Raw genomic sequence first — 23,771 nt, 5'->3', positions numbered from 1 at the left:
GAAACCATCTAGACATAGCGATGTATGGAAGAAGCCATAAATGTTGTTTGGTGATGCTCTCTTGCCTTTGCAAGGTGGTTGAGTGAGAGAATAAAAGAAGAGAAGTCTCCTTTTATTTATGAATACCGTGGTTTGCTTAAAATATGTGTGGCTCTGGAGCTGTAACGTCCACATGCAGCTATTGAGCACTTATAGTGTGGCTATTGCCACATTGTGAAATGATAATATTTTGAATGTATCAGGTTAAATATTATTAAAACTAAAAAAATATATATTAACACTAATTTCACTTGTTTCTTTTTACTTTTTAAAATGTGGCTACTGGAAAACTTAAAATTATGATATATGATTTGCTTGCATTACATTTCCGTTGTTCTGGAGAGTTAGAGGGGAGGGTTCCAGCCCTAAATCAGGAACTCAGGTGCAGAGTTGAGTTGAAGTAAAGTTGGTAGGATTTGGGTTAGGTATATACACACATACTACTCACACTCTAATCCCAGAGGCACCTCTCCCTTCAACAGTTTAGTTAACCTAAGTAATAGCTTCATTGATTCTTTTTTAAATAAACTTTTAATTTTAGAGTAGGTTTGGATTTACAGAAAAATCACAAAGATAGTGCAGAGACTCTGTATATACCTCATGTCAGTTTCTTCTATTGTTAACATATTAATATGATACATTTGTTGCAGCTAGTGAACCCATATTGATATTTTATTATTAACTGAAGTCCATACTTTATTCAGATTTCCTTAGTTTTTTACCTAATGTCCTTTCACTATTCTAGAATCTAATTCAGGATACTACAAAACATTTAATATTCATGGCTTCTTAGGCTCCTCTTAACTGTGACAGTTTCTCAGGCTTTTCCTTATGTTTTGTGACTTTACAGTTCAGAGGAGTACTGGTCAGATATTTCATAGAATGTTCGTCAGTTGGGATTTGCCTCTCGTTTTTCTCATGATCAGAACTGGGGTTGTAGGGTTTAGGAGGAAGATCACAGAGGTAAAGCACCATTTTCATCACGTCGTGTCAAGAGCACATACTGTAATATCACTTATCACTACTGATGTTACCTTTGATCACCTGGCTGGGGTAGTGTTTTGTCACGTTTCTCCACTGTAAAGTTACTTTTTTCCTCTTTTCCATACTCTTCAGAAGGAAATCATATGCGTAGCCCACACTTAAGGAGTATGTGTATGTGTGTTGGGGGTTATGTTCCACCTCTTTGAAGGCTTAGTATCTATGTAAATTATTTGAGATTCTTATATACAGGAGAGATTTGTCTATTCTCCACTTACTTATTTATTCAGTCATTTATATCTAGAGTCTCATGGTGTTTATGTTATACTTTGTTGTTATATTCCAATACTGCTTTATTATGTTGCTCAGATTGATCCAGCTTTGACCATTGGAACCCTTTCCTTGGCTTCTATATCCTTTTGATATACCGCCATCATTGTGGGGTTTTTAAATTTTTTTTCCTTTTTAGCTCTTTCTTACTTTCTGGTGTTATAAGACCCTCCAGGATCATCTTATATTTTTCCTACACTAGTCCTAGAATCAGCCATTTCTCCAAGGAATCCTGTTTCTTTTTATTGAAAAATGGTGTTGGAAACCAAGATCTGGACAGTAGGTGTGCCCATTGCTATTGGGGTATTATTACTTCTAGGCCCTCTCAGCTGACAGACCATTAAGGCCACTAGAGCAGGGAAATACATGTGTGTATACTAACTCATGTATGTATACATATTGATAAATATTTGTATATATAGCTGTCTGTATGTATAGTAAGCTAAACATGAGTTCATACTGATATCTCCAACTCTAATCTATTATCACAAGGATCATTCTAGAATGGCTTTGTCTTAACATTGACCATCCTATACCATGCTACACAGTGTAACATTACTAATATATCCATTTTTAAGTTCTCTTAACATAAAAAGTTCCTCTATTAGTGATTTCACTCCACCTTTCCCAGTACATAATTTCTGCTGCTAGTTTTATTAAAAAGTACCTACATTGCACAAAGACAGGTACCAGTACATGAATTCAAGTGAGCCCCGACACTTTCACTGTACTTTATGGGGGGTGTGCAAGGCTAACTAAGCACCTCTGTTAATAATGAGAAAGAATCAGACTCTGCACAGATTTATGTGTATTTCAGTACTAAGCACTTCTGTTGATATTGAGTAGGCAAGAAAAGATCACACTATACAAAGACTTATGTGTAAGTCAGCACTCATCAACCCTGTATGTAGGAAAAAAAGATGAGGAAGTTTGTTTATACAGTGTAATTCATATAGTACATTAGAAGTTAAGAGCTCAGTTCTGGAGAATAGACCTGATTTGAATTCCAACTTTGCCATTTATTAGCTATTTAACTTTAGAGAAATTATTTAATCACTCTGTTTGTTTACTTGCCTGAGAATGGGATAATACTAGTAACTTCAAAGTGTTGTTTGGAGGTTTGAGTATGATAATATTTAACACATAGCCCATAAAAATAACGACAGCTGTTAGCTATGAGATTTTGAATCCTAGGAATGTGCCATTTATAAAGGGGGTGCCATTTGTAAAGGGGATGCCATTCGCGGTGGGCAGCATGAAGCTCTCTTGGGGAATACATGTGAATACTGTCAAAAGGTTACCAAAACTTAATGTTGGTAGATATTTCCAAGGTCGTCTAATTCAGTCCTTCCTTCTTTCCTCTCTTCCTCATGCATTCCTCCTAAATTGTCACCTTTTTAATTCTTCTCTTAAAAATATCAAAGATTGGCTCAGCTCCACAATTATTTCTGATGGTGCCAGTATGAAATAGATTTTATGAGAAAATAATCTACTTATATTATCCCACTCACCTCCCATCCCAGTTTATTTCTTTCATAAAGGAAAACTTGCCATTCCAAGTAGGAAGATTTGCCTCAGTCCTCACTGATATAATGTTTCTCTTCCTCAGTTTCTCTGTGAGTCATATCATGTTGCTGAATGCTAAGACTGATTCATTCACTCAGTAAGCACTTAGTGAGCATCTGCCGTATACAGCTCTCTGCTAAAGACAGAAATAGGACAAAGAAGTGTCAAGAATGGTCCCTGTCTTCAAGTAGCTGTAAATGGGGCTGAAGAGAAAACTACAGAAACCAATATCTAATGACCGTTAGGACCAGTAGAGCAGAGCACAGAGATCTAGGAAGTCAGAGGAGATAAGATCGTGTCTCAGGAGATCACCTGGAAGGATAGGGGGTTTTTAGCAGACAAAAATGGAGAAAGAATATATTACAAGAGGTTGCAATAAGTGGGTACAGTGGGCATCTATTGTTTCGAGAATCCTCTATTCTATCTTCTGATTGCAGCACCTCAATTTTCCGTTGATGAACTACCTAAACCCAGTCTGACAGGCTGCTATGCCCTACCCAGGTGAGGATGTGAACACGTTACACTAATGAGGACATTCAGAGAGTTTTTGCTGGGAATTTGAGTTTTGAGCAGAGTGAACCAAGAAGAAAGCATGGTATTATTGTTCAAGACTCTCCTTTTGCAGAAACTGTTGGTGAGTTCCTGCTCGCTTAGAACCCTGAGCCACCCTGGGTACTGTCCTCCCTGAGCTTGGGGGCTCATATTTTCTATTGGCTCTGTAAGCTACCCCATGTTATTCTTTTTTGGTTTAGGTTAGTCAGAATCAGTTCTGTTATATTCAGCCAAAGAACCATAAATAGTAGCTTGAACAAAAGCTTAAAGCAGAAAAAAAAAAAAAGAGAGATGTGCTTGGATAGTAATGAATAGTCTGTCTGGTTAGCATGTGAAGTACATACTGGAGAGCTAGTAGTTGGAAATAAAGTTAGAAAGGTTGCTTAGATCTGGACTGCAGAGGACCTTGACCATTAGGATCAAGTGAACCAATCAAAAACACATTTTAGGAAAATTAAATGGGGGAGGGGGCAGACATGGAGACAGGGAAATCGGGATGGTTGGTAGCATAGCTTCTTTTGTGAAAACTTGCATTAACCCACAGTCTTTATTCAGTTTGCCATCATTTTTCAAGAACTGATTATATTGCAGGCTCAGTACTAGATTTTAGGACTATAAAGATAATTAAGACACAGTTCCTGTCTTCCTGGAGCCTCCAAGCTAGACAGTAAATTAGACCTGTGAGTGTGAGAGATAAATCATTAGGATTATGTAAGAGTCTCTGTAGAAGAGAGGGGTTAACTCTTTTGTTGGATTAGGAAAGTCTTCCAAGAGGTAGTGATTGCTGAAGAGAGTTTTGCATAGCAGTTTGCCAGGTGGTCACAGTAGAAATGGGCATAAGCATTGAGATTAAAGGTTTGAATTCCTGGAACTATATCAGGATTAGAGATAAAGATTTGGGATCAGAAATATATAATATAATAGTTAAAAAATGGGAGTGGGTGAAATTGCCCAGGGATGTAGACAATTGTCATAAGAGAGGAAAAGCAATGACTGAACTCCAAGGAACACCGACAGTTAAAGGATGGGCTGAAAAAGAGGATGTCCAGAAGATGACCCTGAGACAGAAATGAGTGTTTAGGAGAAACACAAAATCAGGGTGTCATGGAAACCAGAGAGGAGAAAGTGACAGGACGGGAGGAGCAGAGTATCAGATGCCACAAGATGAAGTAAAAAATAGGACAGGGAAAGGTTATTAATCTTTGAGTCATTTCCGTGGAATCTTGGGGGCGCAAGTGAGATTACAGGGAGGAAAGGGGGAGATGAAGAAGGGAAAGGTGACTGAGCAGAGAAGGAGAGGGAGGGCAGTAGCAAAGGCGAATGCGGCTTCCGTCTTTGTTTTGTTTTGTTAATGAGAAAAACTGGTGCATATCAATCCTAGAGGTCAAGGCATGGACATTCCTAACAACTGAGTACCTTAAAGAAAACAAGATGTTCCTTCTGACATGTAAATACGTAATCTTGCTCTTGGTCCAAGGTGGATTTGTCTTGTTTCATACTCTGCTCTATCACAAAAACGTAGTGCGGTTCTATTATAATTTGTGGTAATATTAGACAGATTGACATGTGCCAGAGGCAAGTAAATTTGAGATCATATACTAAATTCTTAATCTGGCCATATGTAGGTATAACTTTTTCAAAGAGGGAAAATCAAGCTAAATTTTAATTCCAAATGTGTATTTTTCTTAGGAGAAATATTTAGAGTACACATAAAAGACTTTATGTGTCTCTAGTTTGGGGGGATCAAAGGGAAGAGGTTAGGGTTAGCAGAACCTAATTATTATTTTAGTAAAATAACTTCTAAAGATTCCCCACTTAGTGTTGACTAGCCTTCTGAAGAGCTAGTCAGCTAAGAGATGGTGTACCCATTTCAAGCTTCATGACTTTTCCAGTCTGTTATATGTCAGTTTGTGATCATTAGGTTCCATGTCACAGACACCCAACTTGAAACAAAGAAAAAGAAATTTGTTGGTTTAAGAAACCAAACCATGATAAAGTCAAGCAAAACCTGTTTCAAAGTTATCTGGAACTAAAAACTAAATCTGTCTAATCTAATCTATCTATTTCATCTGTCTATCTCTCTCTCTATTTGTCTCTCTCTCAGCTTTGTTTCTTTCTAATGTAGGCTTCGTTCTTAACCATTACAAACTGGCTCGCTCGTTGCTAGAACAGTGGTGAATCCCAACAGCTTCTGGACTCAGATGTACTTGTAACTCTACCAAAAGAGAGGAAAAGACTTTCCCGTTGTTCCAGGACTTTGATTGGTCTACTTGGGTCTTATGCCACCCGCCCCCCCTCCCCCCACACCCCGACCAATGTGGCAAGAGAGATTGAGCTGTTAGGATTGGCCCAGCTAGGATGAGAAGCCCATCCTTTGCCAGGTCACTATGACGGTGGAGGCAGGATCATAGGAGACAGCATCTCCCATTGACCTGCTTGGTGAAGAGGAGAGCCTCAAGAGTGGGAGTTACTGCCTGAGAAGAGTGAGGTGCTAAGCAGACAAAACTATAATTGTTTGATAAGTTTAGTTAGCTCAAAACTTAGATGCAGTCTCTGAATAAATGGGCTGATTGGTTTGGAATGTGAGTAGGGAAAAGTTTTCTGCAATTACCTTCTGGGATATATTTCTCCCAGAAAAGGGAGTTACAGTTGGTTATAACTTGATTGTGATAGAGTTTGAATAAACCACATAAGAGACTTGGCACTTCACAATTTAAGAGTAATTTCACTTACCTCAGCTTATTTGAGCTAAAAAGGATCCTGTATGTATGTTAAATTTCCATTTTAGAGCATACAGACTGAGTCTCAGAAAAAACTCTTTCTTACCTTGGATCTCATAACCAGCGAGTAGCTAGTGGCTTTGGGTTTAGAATTAGTAGTCCTGACTTCAAATATTTCTTCTATTACATCCAATTCTCAATGAAAGTACATTTTTTTAAAAGGATTTTAAGATCTTGCCCAATTTTAGGAATCATTTTTGTATATGACTTTTATATTCATATATCAGTTATTCCTGATTTATTAAAGTCATGACTTTGCAGATTCCTGATGCCGTCACTAAATCTGCTGTTGTTGACAGTCTCTTCTAAAGAACAAAATAATTTTTTGTTTCTCTTAAAAATGTTATGGCATCTCTTAATAATTAGGTACTCCCTAGGATTACATATTTCCAGGTAGCCTAGAATCAGTGGCTTAAATTGGTTCCTACCCTACCAAGGAATGATATAGTCATTTGCCTGATATGGTAATTCTCTACTCTGATTGATCAGAAAGGAAAAAGTTATATAAAAATAGAAGTTTGTAAATATTAAAGGTATTTGTATCCATAGCGATTCCTTGATATTATTGTTTGTTCCAGATGAGAAGAAGCAGATGGTTGCAAATGTGGAGAAACAGCTCGAAGAAGCAAAAGAACTGGTACGTATCAACTTGGTAATACATTTAACACATGACCAGAGCCATTTAAGTTGATGCCTTCCTCTAGCCTGTTTTATACATTGTAGAAATGTGAAACATTACTGAATAGCATTTTATAATTTGGAATTCATCAATTTTTAAATTGAAGAGAGTTTAACAGCTCCTGGGATTTTATTCTTAATAAAAGTGATTCATTAAGTTTCCACCTCTAATTTTTATTCCTTCATAGTACTTTTCATAATAGTTATAAATAGCTAATGCTTGTTAAAGGCATACTGGGTACTAGACACTGGCTTAGATATATTACTTACTGTATAATATTTAATTTTCACTAAAACTCTGTGAGACAAGTACTATTTGTCAAAAACTGTTAAGGATCTGAGATTTCCCCCTACTTGCTCACTGACAAGTGAGCTTGCCACAGTTTCATGGATGCTGATAGAAGACGTGAGATTCCTAGGTCAGAGACAATAGACTTGTATTACTCACAGCAAAAGCAGCTACTAGAGTTTCAGCATGCTTGGGTCAGTTTCCTGAGCACCAGTTCTCACAGGCGTGATGCAGGTTTGCCTAGAAGAATGCCTACACATACAGTGGAATATCTTACAGGAGAGGAACATGGAGCCTGGGAAATGTACTGCTTTACAGCAGCCTGTAAGCAAGTCTGCTCCTTGTCCCAGGAGGATACGTTATTTCCTCCCCCAAGATTGTTCCCTGCAAATACAACCCTGAGAAATGGCCGAGGAAAAGAGTGGTTAAGGCCTTGCATTCTTGGCATGCCCAGCAAGACATGTAGGAGCATGAGAGACCCACAGAGGAGTGATTCTCAACACTGTTCCTATCCCATTTTGTAGATGGGGAAACTGAGGCTTAGAAAGATTAATTAACTTGCCTGAGGTACCACCCCCCGTAAGTGATGGAGTAAGGATTTGTATCTAGATATGCTAAACCCAGAGCTCCAGCTCATCCACTACTTTTTGATATAAATAAATTTGCAAATCATAGAACAAAAAGTATTAAAAAGTATTGTATCCCAATTTTTTGTTTTAAAGCCAAGTAGTGCAAGTATGATTCAATCTGTTACTGCATTGTTGTCCTAAATGACTGTGCTGCTTTTCTAAATATTGAAGGGTCTGTTTGATGTTCCTTCAGTACTACTTGCTGATATACTTAGAACAGTTTCCTTAAGTGTGTTTCTATTAACTGGTGTTGCCTGTTCCAGTAAGTGTGGGAAGCTGTAGCTTAAATAGAATTGGAGGTTGAGGTCTTTTTTGGTTGTTGTTTTTCTGCAGGACCTTCTTGGACCCTTAAGTATGCTAAGAAGCATTATGAATCTCTAAGAAGGGTCTATAGGGGGCAGCTAGAGCATGGAGCATTTCCCAAGCTTATTTGACTGAGTAACATTTGTTAACAGGACCATACCTGGGGAACTGCTGCTTTGGGGAGTCTGAAGGAATACGTGGCTGTTGTTCCCCATTGCACAGCAGACTTTTCCTCTGTGTCTTTGAGTGCTAAGGCATCGCGTTGCAGAGCTGCTGCTGTGCCTTCTCTATTGCTGGTTCTTTTCTAGCTATCAGAACGTCGGGTGCTCTCTATAGTCTGTAAGATATGCCTCTGATCTCTGCTGGCAGCTGTCACCGTCTCTACAGTGGCAGCTTACCTTCTAATCTCCACATCTTCCAATGTTCATCTCTCTTTTGAAAGTTTCCTCTTTTTTTTCAAATGCTTTTCTCCTTACTTTCTTTTCTTTTTATATTCAACTACTTCTCTCATGCTTCCTGCTTTTCTGTAAAAAACCTGACCTTTTGCACACCATAGATGTCAATCAGGACATTTCTTCTTTCTGATTGGCAGACTTACCATAAATAGTTCAAATGGTTAATTCTTTGAATCTTGATTTGACTTCTTACATTATTGAGTTTTCATTAGCTGGTTTTTTTGCCATCAAAATCTGTGTTTTGGTTTATTTATTTGCCTTGTTTTGGAGACACAAATTTGCTTGATGGTGATAGCAAGCTGGTCTCCTGATAACCAAGGTTTTACTGTAACAAGAAATAGAAAACATAGTCATTCCCTCATGGAGCTTTTTTTTTAAATTAAGATTGGCACCTGAGCTAACGTCTGTTGCCAATCTTCTTCTTCTTCTTCTTTTTTTTTTTCCCTTCTTCTTCTTCTCCCCAAAGCCCCTCAGTACATGGTTGTATATTCAAGTTGTAGGTCCTCCTGGTTGTGCTGTGTGGGACGCTGCCTCAGCATGGCTAGATGAGCAGTGTCATGTCCGCGCCCATGATCCAAACTGGCGAAACCCTGGGCCACCAAAGCAGAGTGTGCGAACTTAATCACATGGCCGTGGGGCCAGTCCCCCTCATGGAGCTTATAGTCTTCTTTACTTATTACTAACGGAAGGAGTTTTGTCTGAGATATGTGTTTCTGTTTGTTTAAAATGATCAGAAAGCTGATTTACTTAATTCTGATAAGATCCTTGTTAAGGACACTGTTCATTATATTACATCCTGTCTTTTTGAGAAGCTTGGGAGAAAAACTTCTTTTTGATTTGATTTATTAGTGTTAGTTGTGTTTCTGCTGAATGATTGTTTGCGTTAATCTCTCAGACACTGAATGTCTTGTAATTGTCATGTCTTCCACTTTACATTGGCCATGTGCATGTTGTGGCAACATGAGACAAGTGCATCTTAGCCTTATTCCTGGTTTCATTTTAAGTGCTTGTTGTATGTTTCCTTTTTCTTTTCTTACCTACTTTTTTTTTTTTTCCTTTTTCTCCCCAAAGCCCCCCAGTACATAGTTGTACATTCTTCATTGTGGGTCCTTCTAGTTGTGCCATGTGGGACGCTGCCTCAGCGTGGCTTGATGAGCAGTGCCATGTCCGTGCCCACGTTCGAACCAACGAAACACTGGGCCGCCTGCAGCGGAGCGCGCGGACTCAACCACTCGGCCACGGGGCCAGCCCCTTTTCTTACCTACTTTTAAGTTAGTTTTAAGTGTCCTTGTAAAATGCCTTAAACAAAAATGTACTTAACTCTCGGATTTTTACTTACATGTGCTTTTGCAATTATTTGTCTGGATGATCCTGTTCACCTTGTTAGAACTAAGTACTTGATGATGATTTCAGAGTAGTGCTTTAAATAATGGCTTTGCTGAGTAACTATTTAATTTATTGATGCTTCATATTTATGTTGAGACATGTTAATAATTTGAATGCCACTGCTTAAATCAAGGCTAATTAAAATGATCTTTGTTTTCTTTATAAAAATCGAGGCCTATAAGTTGGAAACATGGTCTTCTGGTTTATCTGTGTTCTACTATAGTTATTCACTCTCTTACACTGGACAAGTAAGAATTCTATTAGTGAGAAGCTTACAGTGTTCATGGAAATAACTTATTACAATGCTATAAAAGGCCAAATATATGGCAACGTTTTGGATGAGAGTTTATCAGACATGGCTTGAACCAATTTGTTGTTGTTGCTCGTTTTTATTTTTTTAATGCCAGGTATAAATAATCTACCTCTGATACCTGACTCATGCTTGCTGTATTTCTTCTTCACCATCAGTAATCCTTACTACTATGGTTAACATTAATGTACGATTACCAAGTAAGAGACACTGTTGTAAGTACATTATAGGAATTACCTCATTTAATCCTCACAGCTGCCCTACAAAAGGCATACTATTTTTAGAAATGAAAAAAGGGCTGGAGAAGTTAAGAAACTTGTCCAGGCTTGAATGCCTAGTGAGTAGTGGAGGCTATGATGTGAATGCAGGCATCCGATTTGAAAGCCTGTGTTCTTAACCATCATAATATTTCTGTATTGCCTCCTATAAACGCTCATGTGTTACAGACAGACAAAGTGTTATGTAATGACAGGTTGTTAAAAAGTGCCCTGCCATGATTTCAGTGAGCTTTGTGTAATTTAGCATATTGCTGTATCCTTAACTCCATATCAATGAGGTTATAAAGTACACAGAGTTAGGCTGGAGGGCGAGATCACATGTTGGCTGGTATGTGATTTCCTAAGCAGAAAAGACCTTCCAGAAGAATTTTCACCAAATGGCTAAGGCTGGGCTGACATTTCATAGATTAACGGTGGAAAGAACGGTTTGGTTATCTTCCCATACTTCTCGTGGTTTGGCTTCAGAAGACCTGATCAGGTTGAAGTGAAGGATAGGATACTCCAAGGATATTAAAATCATCATTATTGAGGCTGTTTGGATTCCTGTATATGTTTTAAAAGAAATACTTGACCACGTAAGTGCTTTGGCACTCTGTGTGTCGCTTGGCAAGCATTCAGTAGCTATTTGTTGACCTAAACAAAAATTAAGCACAAAAGTAGTCCCAGTGTTGTTTGATCAGGGACTGTTAGCTCCCTGGGCCTGGTTCCTCAACTGTAAAATGAGGAATGGGAATTAAATCCTTTCAGCTCTAAACGTCTGATCAAATAAAGAATAAGCATATGGTTTAAATCACATTTTCCTCTCGCCCTTCCAGCTTGAACAGATGGATTTAGAAGTCCGAGAGATACCCCCCCAAAGTCGAGGGATGTACAGCAACAGGATGAGAAGCTACAAGCAAGAAATGGGAAAACTTGAAACAGATTTTGTGAGTCCAATTCCACCATTTGTCATATTTACTAATCCTTAAACTGAACGTTCACCTGTTTTTTATTGTTTCTTCCACATGCCTCAGCCAGCGTTATGTGCATCATCTTCAGGGGTTTGTGCAAAAGACAAGCAATAGCTTTCATTATTTATGACTTGGGGATCTAGAAGTGCTTATAGAGCTAGCTAATGATGGAATTGGAAGTATGTTGGATTCAGGACTGACAAATACATCCAAATCATGTGGTTCTTTGAGTTTGGATAGTATTTATCAGTATTTAACATTTATTAGAATTTTGAAACCCAATTTTGGGCCTTTAAGAGGCAGTGTTCTTAGATGGACTTCAGGGGCTCATGAATGTTCTGAAATTATACCCGTAATTTTGGATGTACATTGCTATGTGCATATTTTCCTGGGATAGGCTCCATAGACTTTAGAGTCTGAAAAGGATACGTTACACTCCTCCCCCCAAAAAGACAGAAGGAAGTCAATGAATAATTTATACGTGATCCTTTATATCAATTGCCCCATGAGAATATTTAGCTTTCTCTTCCTATATATCTGACTTTCAACTCTACCTACTTTATAGCAAATTTAAGAACATAAAGATATAATGTTAAAATTGTTAGCAATTAGAAAGTAATAGGAGTAGAAAAGATACATCTGGGCAATTTCACTTCTGGGTATATATCCAAGAGAATTGAAAGCAAAGATTCAAAGAGATATTTGTACCCCCATGTTCATAGCAGCATTATTTGCACTACTGAAAGACGGAAGCATCCCAAGTGTCCATTGACAGATGAAGGGATAAACAAAATGTAGTGCATGCATACAATGGAATATTATTCAGCCTTAAAAATTAGGTAATTCTGCCATATGCTATGATATGGATGAACTTTGAGAACATTGTGTTAAGTGAAATAAAGCCAGTCACAAAAGACTAATACTATATGATTCCATTTATATGAGGTACATAGAGTTGTTAAATTTATAAAGACAGAAAGTAGTGGTTGCCAGGGGCTGGAGGGAGGGGGAAGTAGGCAGTTACTATTTAAAAGGTATAGAGTTTCAGTTTTGCAAAGTGTAAAGTTCTAGAGATTGGTTGCTCAGCAATGTGAATATATTTAACACTATTGAACTGTACACTTAAAATGATTAGGATCGTAAATTTTATGTTATATATATTTTATCACAATTACAATTTTAAAAAAATACAGACAAGGAACGATCTGAGCTTGACCTGTGAGTGACAGGAGTCATGTGTTGGCATATAAATCAACTGTGTCTCTGACCCTGGGGTCTAAATTCATAAAGAAAGTCAAGAATTTATAGGGATCTTCCTGTTCCTGCCTTAGCTGTTTTATTTTGGGGGGCTGCACTTCCTTGACTGCAATGTACCTTTCCGTTACAAGGCCAAAGGTTAGGGACCTAGAGTCTGGAAATAGGGGGATTGGCAGTCGTGTGAATTTATTTTATATTTTAATGGGTATTTTCCTGTGAAGTTGAAATGGGCTACATCAGTGACTCTGATGTAGTTGCCTTTTGAACTGTGTTCCTATTAATTAGAAAAAAAGTTGGAGGGGCCGGCCTGGTGGCACAGGGGTTAAGTGCGCACATTCCATTTCGGGGGCTCGGGGTTTGCCAGTTCGGATCCCGGGTGTGGACATGGCACCACTTGTCAAGCCATGCTGTGGTAGGCATCCCATATATAAAGTAGAGGAAGACGGGCACGGATGTTAGCTCAGGGCCAGTCTTCCTCAGCAAAAAGAGGAGGATTGGCAGCAGTTAGCTCAGGGCTAATCTTTCTCAAAAAAAAAAAATTGGAATCCACATTGGGCCTAAATTCAGGAAAGAAATGTAACTGCCTGGCTTCTGTGCTCTGTACTAGATAAAACCTTCTCTAACTGCTTTGTGAAAGGTAGATTCTCTCAGCGAGAATATGAGATATGGTGAGAAAATTGGATTGATTTAAGAATTTGACCACTCAAATTTACACTTAGACAATTCTAATTAAAGTTAATGTTTCCATACAAATGATGAAAGTAAAAGAAAATATTGATAAGGATTATTTTAGTTTGCTTACCTCCTCTTCATGAAACTCTTTTCCAGAGATTTTTCTCTTGATTTCTAAAACAACCAAATGGATTAGATGTAACAAAGTATCACAGACTGGGTGGGTTCAACAATGGAAATTTATTTCCTCCCAGTTTTGAAGACTGAAAGTCCGAGATCAAGGTGTCGTCATGGTTTGTTTCTTGTGACACATTGGCTTGTGGATGGCCAACTTCTCCCTGTGTCTTCCCATGGTCTTCCCTCTGTATGTTTTGTGTTCTGATTTCTTCTTTTTAGAAGGAAACCAGTCCTAGCGGATTAAAGCCCACCCTAATGGCTTCATTTTAACTCACTTAAGTCTTTGAAGACCCTGTCTCCAAATGCAGTCCCTTTCCGAGGGACTAAGGGTTAGGACCTCAACACATGAATTGGAGAAGACACCATTTGGCCCGTAACATGGAATTTAGTTTTAATCTTTCCTTCTTAAATTTTTTTTCAGAAATTAAATTGCTGCTGTGGCTTTTAAGTCAACTAACCCAATCGTAATCTTTTTTGTTTCCTGAAGAGTATAATCCTGGGTAGAGTCCTCTAGGTATTGGATATTGTATACTTGGATAAGTATTTTTCAAGTATATTTTCTATTATAAAGAAAAATGGAGCCAGCAACTATGAACTAAACATTTATTCTCCAGGCTATCATTAAAAATTCATGTGTTTATGTGTATATTTGCTGCCATAGCTTGCTTCTACCGTGTCGGGAGACGTCCTTTACCACTACCACCGTCACCGTCTATTGTACAGTGACTTAAAGCTTATAAAGTGCTGTAGCATACGTTACTTCGTTTCATTGTCTAAAGAGTAGACAGAGCAGATGTGGATCACTATTTTACCATCTTACACATGATAGGACCAAGAGGCTTGGATTGATTACAGATTTCGTTCAACAAGTCTTTCTTGAGCCCTACAGTGTATCTGTCACTGTCCTAGGTCCTGGAGAAAAGCTGTAAGACAGAAAAAGTTCTTGCTCTCATGTAATTTAAATTCTAGTGGGGAAGACAAGAAACAAACAAATATGTATATTTCATAATTTCGGGTAGTGAAAATGCTGTAAGTGAAAATAAAGTGAGTAAATGGGTAGGAGTGAATAGCAAGGTGGTTGTAGCAATTTTTGCTGGGGTGTTTTCTGTGGCTTGAGTGAGCAAGGAAGAGAGGTGCATGTGGTTACAGAGGGATGCAGAAGAAAGATCTATAAGGGCACTGTAGGCCCGGTAAAGACCTTGACTTTTGCTCTGAGTTGGTGAGAAGCCACTGAAGGGCTTTGCAAAGTGAGTGGTTCCTTGACTCCTGTTTTGTAGCTTTTTCTGCTTGACCATACCATATCACGCGAGTATTTGAGTAGAATGTAGAAAATATTGACTTAATTCCCTTTTGATTCTAACTTCCTCTTATATTCAATTCTTTTATTTTTTAAAGGAATGAGGAATGTGTTCTTAAAGATATTTGATAGCTTCCTTATAGTGTTATACCATACCCAAAAATATTGAATCCCAAGAAAAGAATAGCAGAGATGGTCCTTCGTCTCTCTATGTTTATTGCAAATGAAGCAGCTCTCTATTCCCCTTGTAGTATCAAGACTTTAAGGGAATATTTATGCCAATGGGGAAAGACAGAGGACAACTCAATCCTTTTTTCTTCGACGCCGTTGTCCACTTGCTTTCTTTTCTTGGCCCCTCCTCCTCCTCTGCCTGTCCCTTAGATACCTGGATTCTTCAGTCTTCTTTTCCACCTACTCCACTGTCTTACTCTGCATGTTGTCATCCACTCCTGGGACCTCAATGACAGCATCTGTACTAACCTGCGTTTCTAACCCAGACCTCTCTATAGCTCTAGATTCATATTTCTTACTACTTACTGGACACTTCTACCCCGGAGTCCCTTAAACACAAATACTTAAATTTGACAAGTGCTAGTCACTTCAGAGTTATCTTTAATTTTTCCCCCTGCACATCCAGTTGATCACTGAGAATTAATAATCCTGCCACTTAAATCTGGATGTTTGTAGTAACCTTTCCTCCTTCTATTCTTCTCCCACTCTAAACCACCCTCCGCACCACTCTGGAATTATCTTTCCAACACGCCAATCTGAATATGCTTCACTGTTCCACAAAATCCTACAAAGCCCTCATTGCCTGCTGAATAAAATCCAGGTCAACTTCTAAGATTTCTATTCTGTTCCATTGCTTCTTCACACGTCTAGTAATTTTATTATCGTATGCTTGATATTGTGGATCATGCACTATTGAAAGTCTAGATTTTGTCAATTTCCTTTAGAGCAGTGCATCTCAACCTTTTTTCGCTATCATCCCTCTAAGGAACCTTTGTAGACATTTGTTTTCCTCATTGTCCCCCTCCCCATTAAGTTTTAATTACTGTATATCTGTACATATGTTCATGTACTCTGGCCCTTTGGACGGCCACACATCTGTGTAATATCAAGGCTTCTTAACTTTCCTCAGAATCAATTTTTGCCTCATGGGCATATCACCTCTGTTGATGATGCATGTTTTAGAGAATGTTGAGTTTTATTTAGGCAAGCAGATAAGTTACTAACAGATCAGACCGATCCATTCAAAGCTTATTCTTAAGCCTGTTAGGACATGTCTGGAGTAGTCCTACTTTTGAGGTGTGGCCTTTCTTGGGTTCCACTTGAATAACTGGAGCATTCAATGAATGCTCTATCTGTTTGGTCAGAATTCTGTCTCCCTGATTTGGGTGACCTCCAGAATCTCCATTCCATCCATAGCTCCCCAATACCTGTTCTCTGCAAGACCTCGTGGGATCTTGCCCTCTGAATATGCAAGTTCATTTTTAACCAAAACCTTCAAGAGACCCCCTTATAGATTTCTGGAGCTCTTCTGTGTGGCTCCCTTTTCTCCATTACCCTGCTAAACGTCATCCATCCCAGCAGTCCCCAACTCCACTGCCCACCTCCTAAGCTCAGTGACATGCTGTGCTCCATTTGGGCTCCACCCCCACGTGCTGTAATCTGGAAAGTACCTACAGGCTGAGAGCCTTGGCCATTGTAGGGCTCATTTCAGGTGTTTCTTTTCTCCAAGGGATTGCAATCCTATGCTGCCTGTTGTCCAGTTTTGGAAAGCAATTGCTTCATGCATTTTGTCCATTTTTATAGTGTTTAGAGTGGGATGGTTAGTCTTGTACCAGTTACTCTGTCATGACTGGCATGAAAGTTCAGTGTACTTTTAATGTTTGTTAATCCTTAACAGATAGTTGTATACATCTGAGAATGAAAAATAATAGTCTACTGTTTACAACAATATATCATAGAATTTAATTTGCAACTGGATAAATACTTACGTAAAAGATTTTAAAATTCTGGTTATAATTTGTATTCATAATTGTGGGCACTTATGGCATAGGAGGCAGAGATCATCTTTATGTTCCCTTCTCTACTGTTGCTATTCCTTATGATTCTGCTCACTTGCCTAATTCCCTTCTTCTTGACTTTTGGCCTCTTATAGCTTCATATTGTTCATTTTTGACTTCTTATAGTCTTAGAGTAACTTAAGAATATTAGGTCCACAAGTTAAAATCCAGTCACCTTATTTTTTAGAGGAGGAAATGGGAGAGCCAGGAGACCAAATGATTTACTTTAAAGCCACGCCATTGTTTAGAGCCAGGACCAGAATCAGATAACCTAGACACATGTTCCAATGTTCTCTCCATGATCCTTTGCAATCCCTCACCCCCAACGTCACGTTTCCATAAAAATCGATTTAATAGCCTCTTTTTGTATTTGAAAGCAACTTTTTTAAAAAAATAGAATTCATGTATTTAAGCTGTTCTTGTAATTTCTTCCTTCACTATCCAGTGAGATTAGCTAGGGCATGGTCATGTCAGGATATTCCAGGAAAATGAACCAGCTAAAAGGGGCAGAGTGGGGAATGTAGTTGAGGATTTTTCAAGATTATTGTTTGCTTCTTAAGAAAATAAGTAAATCCAACAAAAAAAAACCTAATGTTGTATAAAATGTTTGACTAAGTCTCAGTAAGTAGAGAAAGAAAAGAGCAAGTAAGTGATGTACCAGGGTAAGGTTGCAAAAGTTAGGAGGACGTGGTATGCTGAATGCCTTGTACATCTCTGATATTGTACTGTGGTGCTAGCGCCATCTTGTGGTTAATTTGTGTCGTTGCATATTTCTTTTTTCTTGTAACAAAGCTGAACTTCCTTTAAGACATACGCACACACACAGGATTTGGGGTGGAGAATTAGATTGTAATGAATGTTAGAAGTAGAGCTTTTTAGCCCTTCTCAAGTTCACTTCTATCCTAGGTCAGTGGTGCCCGAATGCTGTCCTTTTCCCGTTTGGCAGGCTATGTGATGTGATTGTTAGACCTGCTCCTAGTGCAGAGCTGTCTACATCAGAGAATAGCACTTCTATTGACAGTCTCAGCAGTGAGGCTGAATGGTCCTAGAAACCCAACTACCTGCAGACTATCGGAGCTGGTCCCTTAGGTCAGGGTTCAAAGGATGTTGTGGAACAGCTTGAAGCTTTTACTGCTACTACCTGCGCTCTCTCTTTTCACAGGTGAATGGACAACTTGAGTATCCAGGTTTATGAGTGAAGCCAGTAGCCGTATTCCGGTTTGTCTGGGGGTTTTTTTGTTTTTTTAAGTCTAAGATAGATTAAAGAAGTGCAAATGAGAAAGACGATCCCTTTTAAATTTTGATTTTTGTTGAAAGGTCAAGAAATTGATGCTTCTGTTTACATTTTATCTTTTCTCTTCTTATAACTTCCTGGGATATTTTACTTCTATTCTGTGGAAGCTGTAGAAAACCGTGAGAGCATGTTTTAGAGATTTGGATGTCAGTGGTAATATGTTTTAATTATAGCATCAGCTTATCCTTCTTGCAGGAACATAAGTACATTCTAGAAAGATAGAAGAAAGCCAGACTGGGACAGAACCATCCCAGAAAAGACGTTTTCCTCTACTATCTGCACTTAATAAATATGTTTGCCATTTAAAAAAATTGTTTGTTGTTTGATTTTCTGTAAAAATAATACCTGCTCATTATAGAATATTCTGAAAATAGGGAAGAGTGGAAAGAAGGAAAAATCACCTTATTACCCAAAAGATCTACATTTTACATTTTGATGTTTCCTTCCAATCTTCCCTTCCCCTCTCCCTTGCATAATTTATTGTTTTATTTTACATAATAATGATGTTACTCAATCCACATTTTTCCACCTTTTTTTAAACTCGAGATTCTAACTGGTTTTTTTCCCATTTCTATCAATTCTTAATCATTTTAGTGGGTGCATAATATTTCAATCAATGATGTTAGTTCATGTTTTGTTGAGTCCTAATATATTTCCATTTATTCCCTCCATCATTTATTGCCCTTCAATGGACATATTAGGACAGGATGATTTCATCGGGATCATTTCTCAGAAGGCAGATTACCAAGTCAAAGGGCATCAACAATATTATAGCTCTTATTAAAATATTCGTTGGAATTGCATTTTTATTGTGACTCATCAGATCGTTTTTATTGTTCTTTCTCCGTATCTCATTTGTGTTAGAATGTGATTTAAGAAATAAAAATTATAGGTAGGCCATGGCTAAGTACTTTATATGCATTATATGAGAAAGATACTGTTATTATCTGTCATTATGGGGTTTTTACAACTCTAGAATTAAATACAACTGAGATTTCTTTTTCTAGGATACTCTTCCATGGAAGATATATTAATATTGGTAAAGCTAGCACATATGCATGGCTCTCAATATCTGGTCTAAAACTGAACTCATTTTACATTTTCAATATTTCTTAATCAGAGACTACAGAATATTTTAGTTATCTGGATATGACTATGACCTTCAAGGAAGAAGGTAATACTGTGTTTACATGCACGTACATATGATCTTCCTTGTTTGCAGTTATTTTCTGAAGATGGTGGTTCCTACCGCTCCGCTAGGTGAAATTATTAAAAAATTATCATGTAGTTGGCCTTCTTTGTTTGTAGGATTCTCATTCCAGGCTTTGAACTTGGTAAATCTTTTACTCACAGAACCTCTAATCATTTCAGAGGCTGACACAGGAAATGGACCCTCTGGATAGGAAAGAGACTAGAAGTCTATTTTCAGCTGTGGTGCTGCCTTCTGGGGCCTGATCTGTGCTTGTGTGTCACTCTGGTCTCAAGGTCCAAGATGCTGTAAAAGGTTCATGTTCTTGACCCTTCTCACCACCATGTATGCTTGAATGGCACAGTAGTATGTATTAAATATTCTGTCATTGGTCTGTGTACTGATTTGAGGTTGGCCTTAATAGATTTTCTTCACTTTGGACACTTTGGAAGCTCTGACACTTTCTTCCAAGGTAACTGTTTTTATAATGACTGCTTTGGGCTTTAGACCATTGCCTTTAGCTCCTATAGAGCTTTATGACCTGCAGAAATAACTTCCATATCCTGTAGTCATTGGCAGAGTTGAAGTGTGTACTGATACAGACATACTGTGTTTGTGCACCCACACATTCCTGTGTGTCTAAATTTTTTTTAAAACTTGGTGTCAGATCTCCGGTTGGATTTTGCAATTTTATTGGAATATTTTTCCCTAGCTACTTACAAATTTTTTTTTAGCGTTGGAATTAAAGTTATAATGCCATTTTATGGCAGAAGAAGCAAATTTTTGTTACAACTTTATGGTATTTCTAGTGGTTTCAGTTTTCTAAGCAGATGAAGTGTACATTTTCCAGAGACAGTGCTAAATTGCTTTAAAACAAAAAAAGAATATAAAGCTTATTGGTCTTAATGTAGTTGTCTTTGCTCATAATCCATCTTAAATGACTTAACAAATTATTATTGACTTTTCTGTTGTTTATTTGTTTTGCCTTGCCACCTTGATCTTACCTAAGAAATAAAGAGGAAAGATAAAAACAGGTAAGATTTTGAAAGATTAATTATAAACCTGTGACAAATTTGGCTTCATCGTTAGCCACTAGATGGCACTGTTTATTTGCAGAGTGCCATTTTTTAAAAAAAGGAACTGGTAGTAACTGAAATTACTGCCTCATGAATAAAATATTTCTGATGGGATTTGCATTTCTATATTGGCTGAAGACACTGTTGAATGTTTTATTAACCAGCCCAGTGCAACTGTCAGCCTATTAAAGAGATCCAATGGTCCCTGTTTAGATAAATAAACTAAATAAATCCAATTCGTCAAATTGTGTTCCTGGCTGTTTATTTTCCATTCTTTTGATGTACAGTTTATTTTAAGTTAAAGCCACATTGGTTTAAAAATTAATGGGAAAATGTTATTTGGTGTTTGCAACATGAAGAAGCTAATTGCCATCGTCAAAAAGCCAGCTCTGTTTTAATGTTAAATTGTTTGCTCATAAATAGTAAACTTTTTACGGGTTGCTTATAAACTGTCCCATGGCCAAAAATAGTCTCCTGGTCTGTAAATATATGGTCAGAGACTGTATTATCAAGATCTGTGGAACCCCTGTTGAATTTCCCTGGAAAAAGTACTATGTAGTTTAAAAGATAAGCCTTTTCCTTGATTCTGCCTGTGAGTCATGCTCATTTTTCACGTATGGTATACTATTCCTTAGAAAGAAAAGTAGCTAATTGATTTTTAAATGAAATGCCTTTTATCAAAGTACTTGCCAGTCACTCTCCTGGTAAGTGCCAAACATTAAAGCAGGGACAGCGATGCTGTGGTAGTGATGTTGCTAGAGCAGGCAAAGGCCTCAAGGCTCAGGCTCCATACAGAATGGATGCTCACGTGTTCATTGCCCTCTTAAAACTTACATTCTAGGGATCTTGAAACCCGCAATTGCCTTATTTAATACCACTGACTGAACTATAGATTTCATACTTAGGCCCTAGGGTTACAAAACTGTTCGAATAAAGCATGTCAATTTTGCACTTTGCTACACCGAAGTCAGTTAGCAACTGGAAATGACACATCATGGTTCTGACTTTTACTTCTCATTTCCTTTTTCATGAATCCTCAGTTGCATTTTATGCCATTCTTATTGTCTTTTATCTAGTTCCACATTTGTGAGGTTCAGAACAAAACTTAAAACAGATTAGGCACTTTTGACTTAGCGTATAGCTTTTAGGAGCCTTTAGCTGCTTGCAGTGAAGACTGAGCCAGATCTGATCTGTAGGGTGAAGGTTTTTAAACTGTGTAATAGTGGTTGAAGAGTTTTGCTATGTCGACTATTTTAAGCTTTCCTGTACAAGAAGTTAAAATGGGGCTAGAAAAGATTTCTCCAGAGACGTTTCTCTTGACTTCAAGTCCTTGGAAGCCTACCAGGAAATGGACCATGCGAACAGATAGTCTCATTTTTTACTTAGGCTGTTTTGTTTGACTTTGTGTCCTTTCATTCCTCAAAATGGAAAAATCTTATTTAAAGTAAAAACAAATAACAAATATGGAATCAAATTGCTCTTTTGGCCCTTCTTTTAAAAAGTTCATTGGATCATGGATTAAACGCCTTTGCTAGAAATGCCTCTGAAATGCTTGAGTGTGGGCACATTGGGAAACATCAAGAAACGGGATTCCATCCATCGTAGGGCGTTTTGTTAGTTCTTGAGGCTCCTTATGTGTTTGCAAATTCACAAAAACTACTATAGGTCAAGCTCCATCACAGAAGGTTCTAAGGAAATGTCCAAATTTTCTCATTCTTCATTTGGTTTTGTTAAATATTATTTAAAACAAGTTATCACTGTCTTGGACTTGGAAATATACTGTGAAAATGGAGATTTCTGTTATTGGTTATGAAGAATTTGACCTGTAATTGCAGTCTTAAAATGGAGAGAGTGTGTCACATTTTATGGTTTGGAAAGTCACATTGCATGGCGTTGGCCTTGGTGTGAAATGTCCAATTATAGAAGTGAAATGAGTTTCTTAAAAATTTATTCTGCACTTTAAAACAAGGGTGCCCTTTGTTAATCTTTTCTGTATTTTTTACCACACACCCTTTGACTTTCGTAATGGAACGCTGCATCTTTGCATATTGAATGACTGACATTTTTTCTTTCATTGTTTTCTTATTTTGGTCTTTTTATATAAACCTAGCCTACAAATAAATTTCAACTGAATTAAGATTAGTCTTGTTTTATTTATGGACATATGTGATTTTTAGAGTAAAGCTTAGAAAGAAGAAAACTATCTCTATGGTTAGAATCTTGCAGATTTATATTCTTTTTAGTTTCAGTGAACTTAAAAGTTTTATTTTTCTACCTTTTTAAAAGAACATGGTTCAGTGCTATCCATTTCAGATGCTGTCTGGTCCAGGGCCCCTATTTGGAGACTTTATTGACAGTTCAAAATTATTATGTATATATTGTTAGACATTTGTTAGAAATGGTCAATCCCGTATTTTTCTAATATTGTGTGCAAGCTAAATTTGGTCATGGATCACACACGTTGCCAAGAGAGGAAGTGTGAAATAGTGAGAAAAGCCCAGGACTATAGACCTGAGACCTCAGACGTGGCATATTCATTCTGCACTTCAGTCTCTGTATCTGCAAACTTGGATCATCATATCAATTCTCCCTATCTAATGGGGAAATATGTGGGTCAAATAAGATAATAAATGTGGAAATACTTGGAGAACTGCACTGACTTTTAGTCAGTGATTTTGCTGTGCACAAGTAGTATCCTATAATGTAAGAGTTTAGGGGTTAAAGTGTTTCAGAGTCAGAAGATTCGTTCAAGATCCTAAAACTGTAAACCTTTCTCAGTGCTTCAGGAGACTAACTCAGGATCTTACACAAAAGATTGAAACGTGAACTCTTATATCTTATTCTCGGATACGACCTTCTAAGTTGGATTGCTTGTATATTCTAGCACATTTCATTTTGTAAAAGCATCTTAGAGATTAATCTATGCCAGCAAGGTTTCTCCTTGACCTTGTATAGTAGAACCAGAATTAATGATAGAAGAATTATACTAGTATATATTATTTTATTTCATTTTACTATGCATATCATTTCACTAATTGGAGTTGTATTTGTACTGAGTTTTTCATCTAGGCTTCAAAATACACATTGAATCATTTACTTTGTCTTTTCTTTCCATTTCTTCCCTAATTTCTAATAACTGACATTTCCCAGAAACTATTTGAAGTCACCGTCTTTGCATTGTTATGTCACCGGCCTGACATACCAGTACTGAGAA

At 37.6% G+C, this 23,771-nt stretch overlaps 1 protein-coding gene across 6 annotated transcripts in view; it reads left to right on the top strand.

The window, feature by feature from the left end:
• Positions 1-23,771, top strand: part of VTI1A (vesicle transport through interaction with t-SNAREs 1A) — a 344,315-nt gene that overhangs the window by 3,693 nt on the left and 316,851 nt on the right. For all 6 annotated transcript variants that reach the window (XM_008539676.2, XM_008539690.2, XM_008539667.2 and 3 more), the window contains exons 2-3: positions 6,827-6,885; positions 11,392-11,502. In XM_008539676.2, the coding sequence (XP_008537898.1) occupies positions 6,827-6,885; positions 11,392-11,502 (170 nt within the window). The remainder of the gene's footprint in view (positions 1-6,826; positions 6,886-11,391; positions 11,503-23,771) is intronic.

This window comes from Equus przewalskii, chromosome 1, assembly GCF_037783145.1.
Source record: "Equus przewalskii isolate Varuska chromosome 1, EquPr2, whole genome shotgun sequence".
Lineage (NCBI taxonomy): Eukaryota > Metazoa > Chordata > Mammalia > Perissodactyla > Equidae > Equus > Equus przewalskii.
This window is presented reverse-complemented; position numbering and strand designations above follow the sequence as displayed.